Source organism: Megalobrama amblycephala, linkage group LG22, assembly GCF_018812025.1.
Source record: "Megalobrama amblycephala isolate DHTTF-2021 linkage group LG22, ASM1881202v1, whole genome shotgun sequence".
NCBI lineage: Eukaryota > Metazoa > Chordata > Actinopteri > Cypriniformes > Xenocyprididae > Megalobrama > Megalobrama amblycephala.
In genome coordinates, this window is record NC_063065.1 from 11,587,351 (window position 1) to 11,602,597 (window position 15,247).

The 15,247-nt window shown below is 38.1% G+C and overlaps 1 protein-coding gene across 1 annotated transcript in view; it reads right to left on the reverse strand.

Moving 5' to 3' along the window:
• Nucleotides 1-15,247, reverse strand: part of ctnnd2a (catenin (cadherin-associated protein), delta 2a) — a 358,882-nt gene that overhangs the window by 153,348 nt on the left and 190,287 nt on the right. The window contains 1 exon segment of the mRNA XM_048175121.1: nucleotides 9,637-9,877. Coding sequence (XP_048031078.1) covers nucleotides 9,637-9,877 — 241 coding nt within the window.

Here is a 15,247-nt window from a genome sequence, read left to right on the forward strand (position 1 = left end):
AACTCTATAGTAAGTACATGTAGTTTATTAATAGTACTTAGTACTTATTTGAGTAATTTCAATGTAACTACAGCACTGTAAAATAAAGTGCAACCCAATTCTGTCTATATACTGTTACATAGCGCTGTCAGTAATGTGCTTTGTTTCTTGCTTTTCGGGTAGTACCACGTGCCGCCTACAGGTGGAAAGGTCAAGACTGTCTATTTGTTGTTTTGAATAGTTTAGTGTTTCACCCAAAGACACACTTTGCCCTTCCAAATTCATACAAAAAAACACTTTTCAGCAGTGCTTCACACTTGCCGTGGGCCAGGGATGTCTAAAGATGTTATGAGCTGCAGCATTTGTGGCAGTGTGCAGTTAGCATACCTGTCCTCCCTCATCCCTTCATCTCTAGGGAAGGAACAACAGAAATAGCCTTCATTAGAGCCATAACCTGCATACAGTCACACAGGAAAATACACACAAAAAATGCAATTAAAGGGGACCTATTATGCAAAATTCACAATTATAAGGTGTTTGAACACCAATGTGTATCCACAGTGTGTGAGAACAACCAACCTAAAATGTTAAAACTCCACTCACTCACTCAATTATTATTTTTTTTTTTTACAGTTCCCATAAATCAAAAGCAGTCTCTTCAAACACACTGATTCAGATTTCACCCTACAATTACGTCATTGTAAGGAGAAGCCATGCCCACAACCAGTGACGATCTGCGCTATTAGCCTAGACACATGGTATGCCGGTATGCCGGAGCATGTCAGCATGAGCTCTTGAAGCTCCGCCCTCTTCTTGAACGGGGTCTGGGAGCACCAGCGCCTTTGCATTTAAAGGGACACAGAAAAACAGGCTCTTTTGCTCACCCCCCAATAAGTGGCAATTTTAACATGCTATAAAAAGGATCTATAGGGTATTTTGGGCTAAAACTTCACATTCACACTCTGGGGACATCAGAGACTTATTTTACATCTTGTAAAAAGGGGCATAATAGGTCCCCTTTTAAATAGAATTTTGTCACACATGAGAACAAGTGCTGTTCAAGGTGCTAAAGAGGATGTTTTATACATTTTTGCAATATTACTTGAAACTGTCTTTACTAACTGATAAAAGACTAAGGATAAAGATAAAGGAATAATGTTAATATACATCATCTGTGCACGAGGTAGGGCCTTAAAAACATCAGCCAATCGTTTACGTGATCATCGCGTAAACGATGGGCCCTCTGGCTTGTCAACCAGTGCCATGACGTTCCTTGTGCGAGACGTGCGCGGCTGTGCCCTCCAGTAACTTTCCACACTCTACAGGCGCCGCATGCAATGTTTTTGTCAGGAGACAGGAGTAACAACTGCAGATTATGAGTTACCTGTGGTGAGTCCGACATAATGAATCCACTAACACGACACAGCGAATGCCGGTGGTAAACACTCGTGTTCCAATACTCGTGCACGAGTTTTGGGAGGCGTTCCCTCGAAATGAGCTGTGAAGGAGGGGGGTTGTTCTTACGCATGCGCTCATTTCAAAAACTCACTAACAGTCTTTGGTTTCTCAGTCGACGAAAAGATCCTCTTTAGCACCTTTCAGTGTTTGGGTCATCTGCCTTGTGTTCACTCATAAAAAACATTTTATTAAACATGAATTGTTTCCATAGAGCAGGGGTATCCAACCCTGGTCCTGGAGGGCTACCGCCTTGCAGATTTTGGCTCCAACCCGAATCAAACACACCTGAACCAGCTAATTATAATGTTCAGGGCTGCTTGATAATTACAGACAGGTGTGTTGGAGCAGAGTTGGAACTGAAATCTGCAAAATCTTGTAGGACGGTAGCCCTCCAGGAGCAGGGTTGGACAGCCCTGCCATAGAGACACTGATTTTAGTTCTAAGAGACAGAAGCTGTTTCTCAATATGCATTCTTAAGCGATCTTGAAAGTACCCGGATGTGTTCTTGATATCGAGGATGCATCGAATGCAGACTTGAGAGATTTGAACCGTTAGAAATCCCAGAAGATGCCGCAGGTGGTAAGCTTTGAACTACTCGTTCTCACTTGAGTGATTCTCACTGCAAGCTCGCAAATATGTAAAGGCTCATGAAAGTTAACATTTGTTGTTTTGCCTAATTTTAATCAAGTGACAAAGACCTAGAGAAAGCCTGCGGTATTTTTATTGGCATATTAAAAACAATTTTAACATTGACAAAGCATAAGTAACATTAAACATACAGTACAGTCCAAAAGTTTGGAACCACTAAGATTTTTAATGTTTTTAAAAGAAGTTTCGTCTGCTCACCAAGGCTACATTTATTTAATTAAAAATACAGTAAAAAACAGTAATATTGTGAAATATTATTACAATTTAAAATAACTGTGTACTATTTAAATATATTTGACAAAGTAATTTATTCCTGTGATGCAAAGCTGAATTTTCAGCATCGTTACTCCAGTCTTCAGTGTCACATGATCCTTCAGAAATCATTCTAATATGCTGATTTGCTGCTCAATAAACATTTATGATTATTTTCAATGTTGAAAACAGTTGTGTACTTTTTTTTTTCAGGATTCCTTGATGAATAGAAAGTTCAAAAGAACAGCATTTATCTGAAATACAAAGCTTCTGTAGCATTATACACTACCGTTCAAAAGTTTGGGGTCAGTAAGAATTTTTATTTTTATTTTTTTGAAAAGAAATTAAAGAAATGAATACTTTTATTCAGCAAGGATGCATTAAATCAATCAAAAGTGGCAGTAAAGACATTTATAATGTTACAAAAGATTAGATTTCAGATAAACACTGTTCTTTTGAACTTTCTATTCATCAAATAATCCTGAAAAAAAAATATTGTACACAAATATTTTGTACAATTGTACACATTAAATGTTTCTTGGGCAGCAGATCAGCATATTAGAATGATTTCTGAAGGATCATGTGACACTGAAGACTGGAGTAATGATGCTGAAAATTCAGCTTTGCCATCACAGGAATAAATTACTTTGTGAAATATATTCAAATAGAAAACAGTTATTTTAAATTGTAATAATATTTCACAATATTACTGTTTTTTACTGTATTTTTAATTAAATAATTGTAGCCTTGGTGAGCAGACGAAACTTCTTTTAAAAACATTAAAAATCTTAGTGGTTCCAAACTTTTGGACTGTACTGTACATACTCATTTTCACAAATACATGCAGTAAATTAAAACAATATAAAATACTATGAAAATAATGTCTATAATAATATGAAATAAATGTTTTAATAGTTTATGGCAATCGTTTGTGATGTTATGTTGTATTTATTTTGCATTGGCCTCTACTTGTAATATGCTGGGACGGTCAGTTGAGCAACAAGATCGCAGCACATCTTAACTCTCACAACGATGCATTCTGTGTCCTCGTGTCCTTCCGAGTTCATTCTTACAAGGTAGCCTGGCAAGACAGGTCTCCACGAGAACGTAAGTCTGTTCTTTGCATTCTTGGAATTGAATGTGTCGAAATAGCATACTGTATTACATTTGGTTTTGCGACTACTAGAAAAAGTATGTTCTATATAGTATGAATGTGTGTAGTATGAATGAAATTTGGACGTACTACATCCGACATGCTGTTATTGTCATGTGACTTACAGCGCTATTCACAACTCCTTCTCCTGTGGCCTTATGGGATAGTAAATGCACACTAGTAGGTCATCCTTTTTCTAGTACTATGTATTTGGAAATACTACTCTGTTGTCATTTTTTTTTTTTAAATAAATCTTCAATCTCAGACCTCATTAAAACTCTTTACTGAAATCCCTATAGAAAATGAATGGGAAAAATACTTTCACAACCAAGGTCGCAGAAAAAATGGGTGGTTCCAGTTTCGCTCCATTTAGACTGAATAACTCCAGGCACAGCCTTGCATTTATGAATCACACTCAGTCACACTCAGACTAAAGAGCTCACACTGTATGTATCCATCCATCCATCCATTAGTTATTTTACATTATGTGCAGCTTGTACCATTTCAAAGTAGTTTCTCCAACTCTAATAGTATATAATCATCAGCTCTGCAAGGACTAACAACACTAAACAGCACTATTGCTAGACTGCAGTAGCCTTTATCAGCCTAACCAAGATGAGCCCCAGTAAACGCTTGCAGAGTGTATGTGTCACCAGTACTAATTATCTGCTGTCCAGTTTTTCAGGACCATTGTAACACCGAGCAGATGAGGAGCCACTTTGCATAATGGCAACATGCGATCAACTCTGTCCAATTAATGGATGAAAAAAAAAAAATGGCCAAAAAAAAGTTTAGTGACTAAATAAATATTGATTAACAATATATATATATATCTTCAAATGATGCCTTACAGTATCTAGTGTATTATTAGAAAAAGGTGTGGAGAATAAAAAAAAAATATATATATATATTTAAATGGAGCTGGCACACTCTCAGTCTTTGTTACTATGGTTTTTCACCAGTAGCCAAAATTAAATAATGGTGTTTGCCAAGGCAAGCATCACTGTTACTTTACTCATACTTAAAGGTGCCATCAAATGTTTTTTTACAAGATGTAATATAAGTCTAAGGTGTCCCCTGAATGTGTCTGTGAAGTTTCAGCTCAAAATACCCCATAGATTTTTTTTAAATTAATTTTTTAACTGCCTATTTTGGGGCATCATTAAATATGAGCTGATTTATGCTGTGTGGCCCCTTTAAATCTCGTGCTCTCCGCCCACGGAGCTCGCGCTTGCCTTAAACAGTGCCTAAACAAAGTTTACACAGCTAATATAACCCTCAAATGGATCTTTACAAAGTGTTCGTCATGCATGCGGCATGTATGCGTTGGGTCATGTGAGTATTGTATACTGTTATATTGTTTACATTTGATTCTGAATGAATTTGAGGCTGTGCTCCGTGGCTAACGGCTAATGCTTCACTGTTGGAGAGATTTATAAAGAATGAAGCTGTGTTTATGAATTATACAGACTGCAAGTGTTTAAAAATGAAAATAGCGACGGCTCTTGTCTCCGTGAATTCAGTAAGAAACGATGGTAACTTTAACCTCATTTAACAGTACATTAGCAACATGCTAACGAAACATTTAGATAGACAATTTACAAATATCACTAAAAATATCATGCTATCATGGATCATGTCAGTTATTATTGCTCCATCTGCCATTTTTGCTGTTGTTCTTGCTTACCTAGTCTGTTGATTCACCTGTGCAGATCCAGACGTTACTGGCTGCCCTTGTCTAATGCCTTTCATAATGTTGGGAACATGGGCTGGCATATGCAAATATTGGGGCGTACACCCCGACTGTTACGTAACAGTCGGTGTTATGTTGAGATCCGCGTGTTTTCCGGAAGTCTTTTAAACAAATGAGATTTACATAAGAAAGAGAAAGCAATGGAGTTTGAAACTCAATGTGTCTTTTCCATGTACTGAACTCTTGTTATTCAACTATGCCAAGGTAAATTCAAATTTTGAATCTAGGGCACCTTTAAAAAAAGTTGTGCTGTTTAATATGTTTGTGGAAATAGTTATACGTGTTTTTTTTTCAAGGATGCTTTAAAAAAGCGTACTGACTTTTGAACAGTATATGGTCCCTGTCATATTTTTTTAACGATCATGCCTGTCTGTGTAGCACATGTTTTAAGGAAGTGTTTCTCTAAGGAAGTGCACAGGGTTTTAGAAACATCATCCTCCTGAGAAACTAATCCAAATTTCTGTTGATGTCTGTAAAAACTGCATAGAGTTCAACCCGTCTGGGAGCCAAAAAAGGTGCAACAAACCACATAGTTCAAAAAGCTATTGACTTCGTAAGTATACAAACAACAAGCAATAGTGTATTTCAGCCAGAAATCTCTCTCTAAATCAACACAAATAAATATAAAAACACTCTGCAAGTGCCTCTATGGTGCGACCCTGTGCAGGGGCCCTGTTCCGGCTCACAAGTAAATAGGCCTTTATACGCCGTGTTTACATCGACTTTTTAAGAGGCCATCTAAATGCATTTACACAGAATCATAATCATGGGAAACAGTGTATCACAATGCAAAATATTTGTAATTATTGATTTTTTTTATTCAAATATTTATTTATTTATTCAATTTGCAGAAGCAGTAGATGGAAAAAGATGTGTCGGCAGGATAAAGACCCAGAAGGATCAGCCTTTGATAAGTCAACTGCTTTAATGTGAAGATTACAAAAGGAAGCTCTATTGCTACAAAATCACTTCCTTATGTCATGACCAGTTGTTTACTGAGAAGGCTGAATATGCTTTCACCTCTAATACAAATACAGGCTAAGGCTATTTTGTGGGACAGTCCCGAAATTGGTAGCTTTGTCCAGTGTCCTGCAAAACACAAGTACCGTCCCTCAAAAGTGAATTCCGGGTGAAGTTAAAGGTACACCATGTAACTTTTTTTGTTCAAAATTAACAAAATTGAAATAATGAGTCAATACATCATCAATCCTTCTTCCAAAATTAGATTTTTGTCTTACCCAGATTCACTATGGTAAGCCTATTGTTCATATTTTAGACCTGACAGGATGGTTTTTATGGGAAATTGCATACATACATCACTCACCCGTGTTTGTCTTGTCATATTGGGATATTTTGTCGCATGTATGGTGTGGAAGTGGCATAGGTTAGGTGTCACAACGAGCGAGAATGGTTGACATGGAGCAAGCTAAATCTCAAACCTCCAGTCACACAAAGCCAAAGCACAACCAAAACAATGTTCTTCTGCAAAATATACTGTATAAAGTTTTTTTAGAGGCTGGAAGGCCAAAAGTTACATAGTGTACCTTTAAATACAGCAAGACCAGCCAGAACTTATGCTCAAAGCTGCCAAATCTAACAAAAAATATAAGTTCAAGATGATCCGGTAAATGCATTTAATGTTTGAATTTTGGATTTTAACTACTAGTCTGCTATATTCAGTTCATTATATTTAGTAGACTAAATAGGTCCCCTGGGGGAAATTACACTGTATCACTTAAAACTGGTCACAATTACCAAAGCTTATTGTCAATTTAAAGCACGTTATCATCCAATGTCAGTTATGTCGCATCAAATACACTCTTACAAGTAAAGGTTCTTTATTGGCATCTATGTTTCAATGAAGAACTTTTAAGGGGTCATGACATGAGAAATCAAATTTGCCTTGATCTTTTGACATCTTTGTACCATTAAAACAAGATCTTGTCACTATAAACAAAGCATTTTATTAATCAAGCTCCAAAAACGGCTTGTTTTGATACTGCAGGATCTGTGACGTGACATGGGCAAATACATTTGCATATGACTGCCTCCGAGCAAGACATCGACAAATAGTTTTACATCATTGCACCATAGGCCCCGCCTACTGGCGTTCAGTCACTTAACGGCTGACATTAGCCCACACTGGGCGCATCACGTCTCGCTGCGTCAAAAGCAAATAGAACCCATTATAATCGCTGACACTGTCTACACTGGATACAGCATACAGAGTCTATCGACAACAGGACAAATGGAAGAGTGAAAGAACGTTTGATTTGAAGCATCCAGTTTTAACATCTTAAATGCATTGGAAACAAATGGATGTTTTATTTTAATGGCGTCAAAAGATTATATATTTGTTCAGAGCATTTTGTTTTGCAAAAGAGGCACAGTTTAAGAAACTAAAAGATAAAGGAGCCAACTTTATTGGATCTGACAGTAGCTGCATCACAAACCGTAAGTAAATGATTTCATAATGCTTTGTCTGTAAATGACAGTTTTATATGGGTAATGTTTTCAAAACACTTACTTGAAATAGCGAGTGGGTGTGATACTCGCTGCATCTGAAATCAAATACTTCTCTACTATATAGTACGTGTAAAACAGTATGCGAACAGAGTAGCACGTCCGAATTCACAGTATTCGAAAAACAGTAGGCGAAAAGTACCCGGATGACTTACCACTTCCGGCGAGATACTGAAGTGCGCATTCGATGGACACTTTACTATCCCATGAGGCCACAGGAGAGGATTTGTGAATAGAGTTGAAGAGACATAACTGACGCTGGTAAGTCATGTGACAGTAACAACATGGCGGACGTAGTACGCCCAAATTCATTTTGTACTACACAAATTCATACTATATAGAACATACTTTTTCAATGGTCGTGAAGTAAATATAAATTTAAATGTAGTACCTACTCAACAGTACGCGATTTCGGATGCAGCTACTGTTTCCTATGCAATGACATTAGACAATCAAAACAGCGGCCGTTTACTGACAAGACTTAACCCTTAAATGCATACCTCAGGTCTTTAGTGACCCGGGACGTCATTCACTACCCTCCTCCTCGTTCATTTTTTAAAATTAGACATCAACCTTCTTGGTATTCCTCAATCAATTCATTATAAAGAATATAACAAGAAAAAAATCATAAAATTATAAAAGAATGCCTATTTTTGTATTCATTTTTTGTAAAAATGGTATAGGGTCGCTAACGACCCGAGGTGTGTATGAGTGTACGTATATTTTTTCTGCACAAAAATAATTGAATCTTAGATGACGGAATAAGTGCAATTCATCTTTATTCCACAAGATGGCAATGTCTGATACACAATGCTGAAGTGACGACTCATTCAACAGAAAACGAAATAATAAAACAAACATGAAATGGCTCAGCGATTTACTGCAGAGCATGTACTAAATGCAATCAAATATGACTGTAACTGTTACTGGATGAATCTGGTGAAGCGGTTAGCGATCGAAATATTGATTTTGAAGATGTTGAAAATTATATAGTTTTGAGAATACGTTTGAGATCGCGAATGGGCTCATATTTGTGACCTCAAACATAAAACTAGCCTATTATTTGCTGAATTTACTGGGAAATGAGCTCTGACGAGGACAGTGATGATGCCTTTCAAGCTCCAAAAGGTAACAAAATACGATTTATTTTATTCTTCTGTAATTGTTATTGTAATATCAGAGGAGTTTTATATTATCGCGACAGGTAGAGATCCTTCCGTGTTAGATATAGATCCGGGTCGATAAAGACCCGAATATGTAAGAATGATTGGCGAAACAGTCATGCATTTAGAGGTTAAAGGAGCTTGCACTTAAAAATGGATCATTACATACAGAGGGTCAGAATGAGGGTTGAAAATAATAATTTTTTTTAACATTTATATTTGTTTTTGTGCAACATTATAAGTATATATATATATATATATATATATATATATATATATATATATATATATATATATACACACACACACACACACACACACACATATATATTACATGTCATGACCCCGTTTTTTATATGCCATTGCTGCGACCTCCCATACTCCCTTTTGGAACCATTATTTTTAAGTGTGCTTTAAGAGGCTTTCCAACTAATTTAAATCATATTTACATAGTCTAATAGTAGTACATTTATCTCTCTCCCATGTGTACTGCATTGTTCCGCAAAATCACATCTGCTGTCCTGCAACAGAAAAACAACCAGGTGGTCACCCTAAAAAGGGCCTCCAAAATGTAACACACAACCCCTGAAAACCCTTTCAGCAGATGCTCTTCCAGCTAAAATTGGATTGATATGTGTACATTTGCCATCTGCACCTGGCATGAGCGCCACTCCGACTGAAAAAGGTCTAATGGCATGCAAACTCACCTGGGATCCTTCTGAATGCTGTCAATGGAGGGAGAGCGGGCCAGGGTGCCCTCGGGTGGCAGGGCAGGGCCGGACTTGCTGTAGGGAGACTCCACTGATGAGCAGTACGGCAATGTGCGGTAAGTGTCCGTGTAATTGGCACTCTGACCGGAAGCGTAGCCGCCTCTGGGAAACGTCCCTGTGGCATTCTGACTTCCTGTTCGCTGCAAGGGTACGGAGTCAACACCAGGGGAGGACGGGGCTATGGCAGGAGAGTAGGGACAAAACAAGAAGTTCAGGACCTGCTCACAAAACTGGTTCACTAGGTCTAGGTACAGGAACAATGAAAGGACAGTGAGAAGACAAGCAGACAAAGACATGATACAATGAAAGAATGGCAAGGAGGGAGCGGAAAAGAGAGGAAGAGACGACAGCTATGAGAATGACAGCATTAAAAAGCACCATAACAGGTACACATTATTGATACAATTGAGTATTACTAGTCAACTTTCTTGTCACATTTAAGGCCCGTTCACACCAAGAATGATAACTATACAGATAAATATATTACCGTCCACACCATCTGTTTATTCTAAGCACACGCTGCAGGTTTGTTGTCTGCCGCTTTAATTGATTGAGCTCTTTCAAATTCTGATTGGCTGTCATTGTTTTTATCGTTCATCAGCTGGAAAAAAAATCATTCTGAAAGTGATTTTTAGAACTATATCTTTATAGTTATCATTATAGTACTCATTCTTGGTGTGAACGGGCCTTTACAGACACATTTTATATTAAACAGTAGAAACAGAAGCCCATGTGGCTGATTAAAAATGATTTATTTGACAACAATTGTATGTAAATGAAGATGCATTTGTATGGTTTTAAAGAGACGTAAAACATTTTGCTGTGTAAAATGTATGACAGAAAAAAATACACTACCATTCAAAAGTTTAGGGATCAGGAATTACATTAAAACTTTTATTCAGACAAATGACAAAGAATACAACAGAGAAACATTATGAAGTCATTTATAATGTTACAAAAGTTGTCTATTCAAATAAATTTGGTTCTTTCTAGCTTTCTATTTATCGAAGAATCCTGAAAAAGAAAGTATCATGGTTTCCACAAAATCAAAAACAAAACTAAAATTAGACCCATCGTTAACCATATGCTTGAATGATGGATTTAAAATACTGAAAATTACAGTACAAATTGAAGCAACTGCTTGGTTACTCTTAATGATGCTCTAAAATGGTCCAAAACCTCTAATTAAATAATTCATCTTGATGCCTGATGACTCACCGATTGATTGTGCTCTAATTTTAGTTGTGAACCTTTAAAAAATTTCTGTGAAAAATGAAAATGATTATCTCCAAACATGGCAAGACAGTGTGGCTGACTGCATCAGATGCAAACTTTAAAGGTAGATCACTTTAATGCGTATTTGTTTGGTTTTTAAAATATTGAGGTGACAGAGTGTATCCATTTCGCTCAATATGAGGGTAATGTGGCAGCCACTGTCTGCTAGACAGTCACAGTGGAGTGTCTCATAAATCTGCAGCGCGAGACGATCAATGGCAGGGTTCTGAGTCTTTACCACAACACTGCCAGTGAAGCTGTAAAACAGGACTATTAGTCACCAAACACAAAGTGCACCCTGGGAAAAAAGGATCAATGTATCTTCCGAGACCATCCATGACTCTTCAGCTTCTTTTAAAGAAAATGTTGCACTCGCTCAGTGTAGGCTAACGATAATTAGACAGAGTTTGAGATTAATGGAGACCGGTTGAAAAAGTGAGAGAGAGATCTAGAAATAGGGTGAAAGAAGAGGTGGTTGCTTGATGGATTGAATTAAGCTCCATGAGCCGGAATACATAATAGGAAGCTGACGGACAGTAAAGTTCAGTGACCAGACAGGGCTGCAATACAGCATAGGATTTCCACATTAAACAAATCAGGCTACAAAGATCTTTTTTCCCCCAATATTTTCACTGGCCCCACCACAATAAATAAATAAATGTATATATATATATATATATATATATATATATATATATATATATATATATATAAAACTGATCAGGCATAACATTATGACCACTGACAGGTGAAGTGAATAACACTGATTATCTCTTCATCACGGCACCTGTTAGTGGGTGGGATATATTAGGCAGCAAGTGAACATTTTGTCCTCAAAGTTGATGTGTTAGAAGCAGGAAAAATGGGCAAGCGTAAGGATTTGAGTGAGTTTGACCAAAGACTATAGAATAACACAAGACGTGTCACTCGTATTGTTTTGAATGGGAGAAAGTGTAACGCGCAATATGGCGGAATAAGTCCCGCCTTCTAAAGCCAAGAGCCAATCGCCGACTGGTAAAGTCATCGCGTCACTTCAGCGGCCGTTAGAATCACCGGTTTCTATAGAAACAGTCAGACACGCGCCTCCGAAGAGACGCGCATTTAGGTCTGCGCATGCGCATTAGCTTGATCCATACAGTTTTTTTTTTTTGTCATGATTCGAGCGTTTAGAAACTAAATTTTTGAGTCGGTTGTTGTTATATTTCATTGGTGATTTCAAATATGAAATTTAATCGTAAGGTTGGCGAACAGTTTTGGAGAATCTGATGTTTCCCCATTCAAAGAGATAGGAGCTGCATGATGCCCAGGATGCCCGAGAGGCGTTTCAAAGATGGCCGCCGAGTGAAATGACTTGTCTTAAAGGGACTTTGGTTTGACAAGGGCCAAATTATGATGGCTAGACGACTGGGTCAGATCATCTCCAAAACTGCAGCTCTTGTGGGGTGTTCCCACAGTGGTCAGTATCTATCAAAAGTGGTCCAAGGATGGAACAGTGGTGAACCGGCGACAGGGTCATGGGCGGCCAAGGCTCATTGATGCATGTGGGGAGCGAAGGCTGGCCTGTGTGGTCTGATCCAACAGACGAGCTACTGTAGATCAAATTGCTCAAGAATAAATGCTGGTTCTGATAGAAAAGTGTCAGAATACACAGTGCATCACAGTTTGTTTTGTGTATGGGGCTGCATAGCTGCAGACCAGTCAGGGTGCCCATACTGAACCCTGTCCACCGCTGAAAGGGCCAACAGTGAGCATCAGAACTGGGCCACGGAGCAATGGAAGAAGGTGGTCTGGTCTGATGAATCATATTTTCTTTTACATCACGTGGATGGCCGGGTGCGTGTACGTCGCTTACCTGGAGAACACATGGCACCAGGATGCACTATGGGAAGAAGGCAAGCCGACGGAGGCAGTGTGATGCTTTGGGCAATGTTCTGCTGGGAAACCTTGGGTCCTGCCATCCATGTGGATGTTACTTTGACACGTACCACCTACCTAAGCATTGTTGCAGACCATGTACAACCTTTAATGGAAATGGTATTCCCTGTTGGCTGTTGCCTTTTTCAGAAGGATAATGCGCCCTGCCACAAAGCAAAAATAGTTCAAGAATGGTTTGAGGAGCACAACAACGAGTTTAAGGTGTTGACTTGGCCTCGAAATTCCTCAGATCTCAATCCAATCGAGTATCTGTGGGATGTGTTGAACAAACAAGTCCGATCCACCGAGGCCCCACCTCGCAACTTACAGGACTTAAAGGAACTGCTGCTAACATCTTGGTGCTAGATACCATAGCAGACATTCAGGGGTCTAGTAGAGTCCATGCCTCGATGGGACGGGGCTGTTTTGGCAGCAAAAGTGGGACCGTGGTCATAATGTTATGCCTGATCAGTGTATATTTATGGGGGGACAGTAGGGGAGTGTAGACCTTTGCTGATGCATTTAGTTCAGCAGAATTTGCAACAAGAATTTTCAACACAACAAACTCATAAATACAATTAACTCATAAATGTGAGTCGCTTTCAAAAGTAGATCACTTTAACTCCACATTTGTTTGTTTTTAACATAATGAAGAGACAGTATCCATCTGGCTCAATTGAAGAGTGTGGGTGTTTGGCTTTGGATATGCTCAAACTCATTACTCCAATGTTAAAAATTCAAATAACTCAAGGTCTCCAACTGGTTTAGCACTGAAGACCCTGGGGGCTTGATTTACAGCCTCAACTGCATGCAAACACCTTTAGCAGGTGAAAATCTATCTGTAAGTCATTAATTAACTCACAAAAAAGGCTAATTAAATTTCTGTCTGCAACTTAAAGCAGTGTACCCACCATTGACTGGTTTGAATTTCACTCAGTCTTGAGAAATCAGATAGCAAGGTCACACATTGATGGACTTAATGAATAAAAGAAGAAATATATTAATTGGAATTGCAGCAATTTTTGATTACATTTCAAATAACTATGTAATCAAATAATGCTGCAATTCCAATGCACATATTTTTTCTTGATTTACTTCTCCAAAGAGTAAGTATTCTGCTTATCACAACTGTATGTGCAAATCGCTCCAGGCCCCAGAGAAGACTTTATCAATATGAAGTGTTGCCACTCTGCCACAGCGGCGATGCCTCGGGAGAATGACCTTTTGGTGACCTTCAGATTCCATTAGCTTATCTTATCAGAAAGGGTGTATCTTATGCGACCCTACACAGCACTACACGGACAAGGGCTTTCCTCGGCACAGTGTGAGATAAAATGCACAAACGGACAAGGAGTCACACGAACCCACAGCACTACACGAGGTGGATAACATCTTGCATAAAATCTCGACAACCGACCCATCTCGTATCTATTATTTGTCATCGGCAACAATGCGAGAGTAGAAAGTAATAACTGGCAAACATCAGACTGCATATATTTTCTGTATAAAATGATATATGAACCCATAAACAACAATGAAGCAGGTGTTTATTAACTCACAGAAGGTTTTTTTTATCTTTTTCCATCTGTGAGATGGTCAGTTCCGGCATCGAAACAATATATTTCTCTGCAACTTTATGATCCAGTGCTGGTTAATTTGACTACTGCAGAGCCAGACTGGCCTCTTTCATTAAGAATAGTTGAGAATAAAATGGTGTATTGCCTGGTACAATGGCTGGTAAATACATCTCTCTGGGGCCACATTGTACACTCACCATCTCAGCTGAAATGCTGACAGTTTCTCTTATTCATTTTGTACAGAGGCTGTTAACAAGGGCAACTAGCCGATAATGTGCTTCAACGAATCCTGCTATTTCCTGACAACAGCGTTTGACGATGTAATTCTTTAATTAACTCGCATACTAAGCCTTTTTGCTTCTGTTCTGCTTCCTTTGACACCGTATACAGTCTTTTCTTAAGCCAGTTTGAAGGACACTTGTGAATAACAGCCAACTTTCATTTGTTAATCTGCCTTCTCTCTCTGAACCATATAAAGCAACATGACAACCAATAAAAACAACCTTTTTTTTTTTTTTTTCAAAATACAATATAGTTCAAAAGTTTGGAATTTTTAAAGAAATTAATACTTCTTTTCTTTCCATTGTTTTCAACATTGATAAAAATAAAAATGTTTTTTGAGCATCAAATCTGCATATTAGAATGATTTCTTATGGAAACTTATGGAAGCTTGTTTCCGCCACTAAATAAAAAAGAAAAAAGGTAATTGTGACTTTTATCTCACAATTGGGAGTTTATCTCTCACAATTCAACTCGCAATTACGAGTTATGTCAGAATTGCG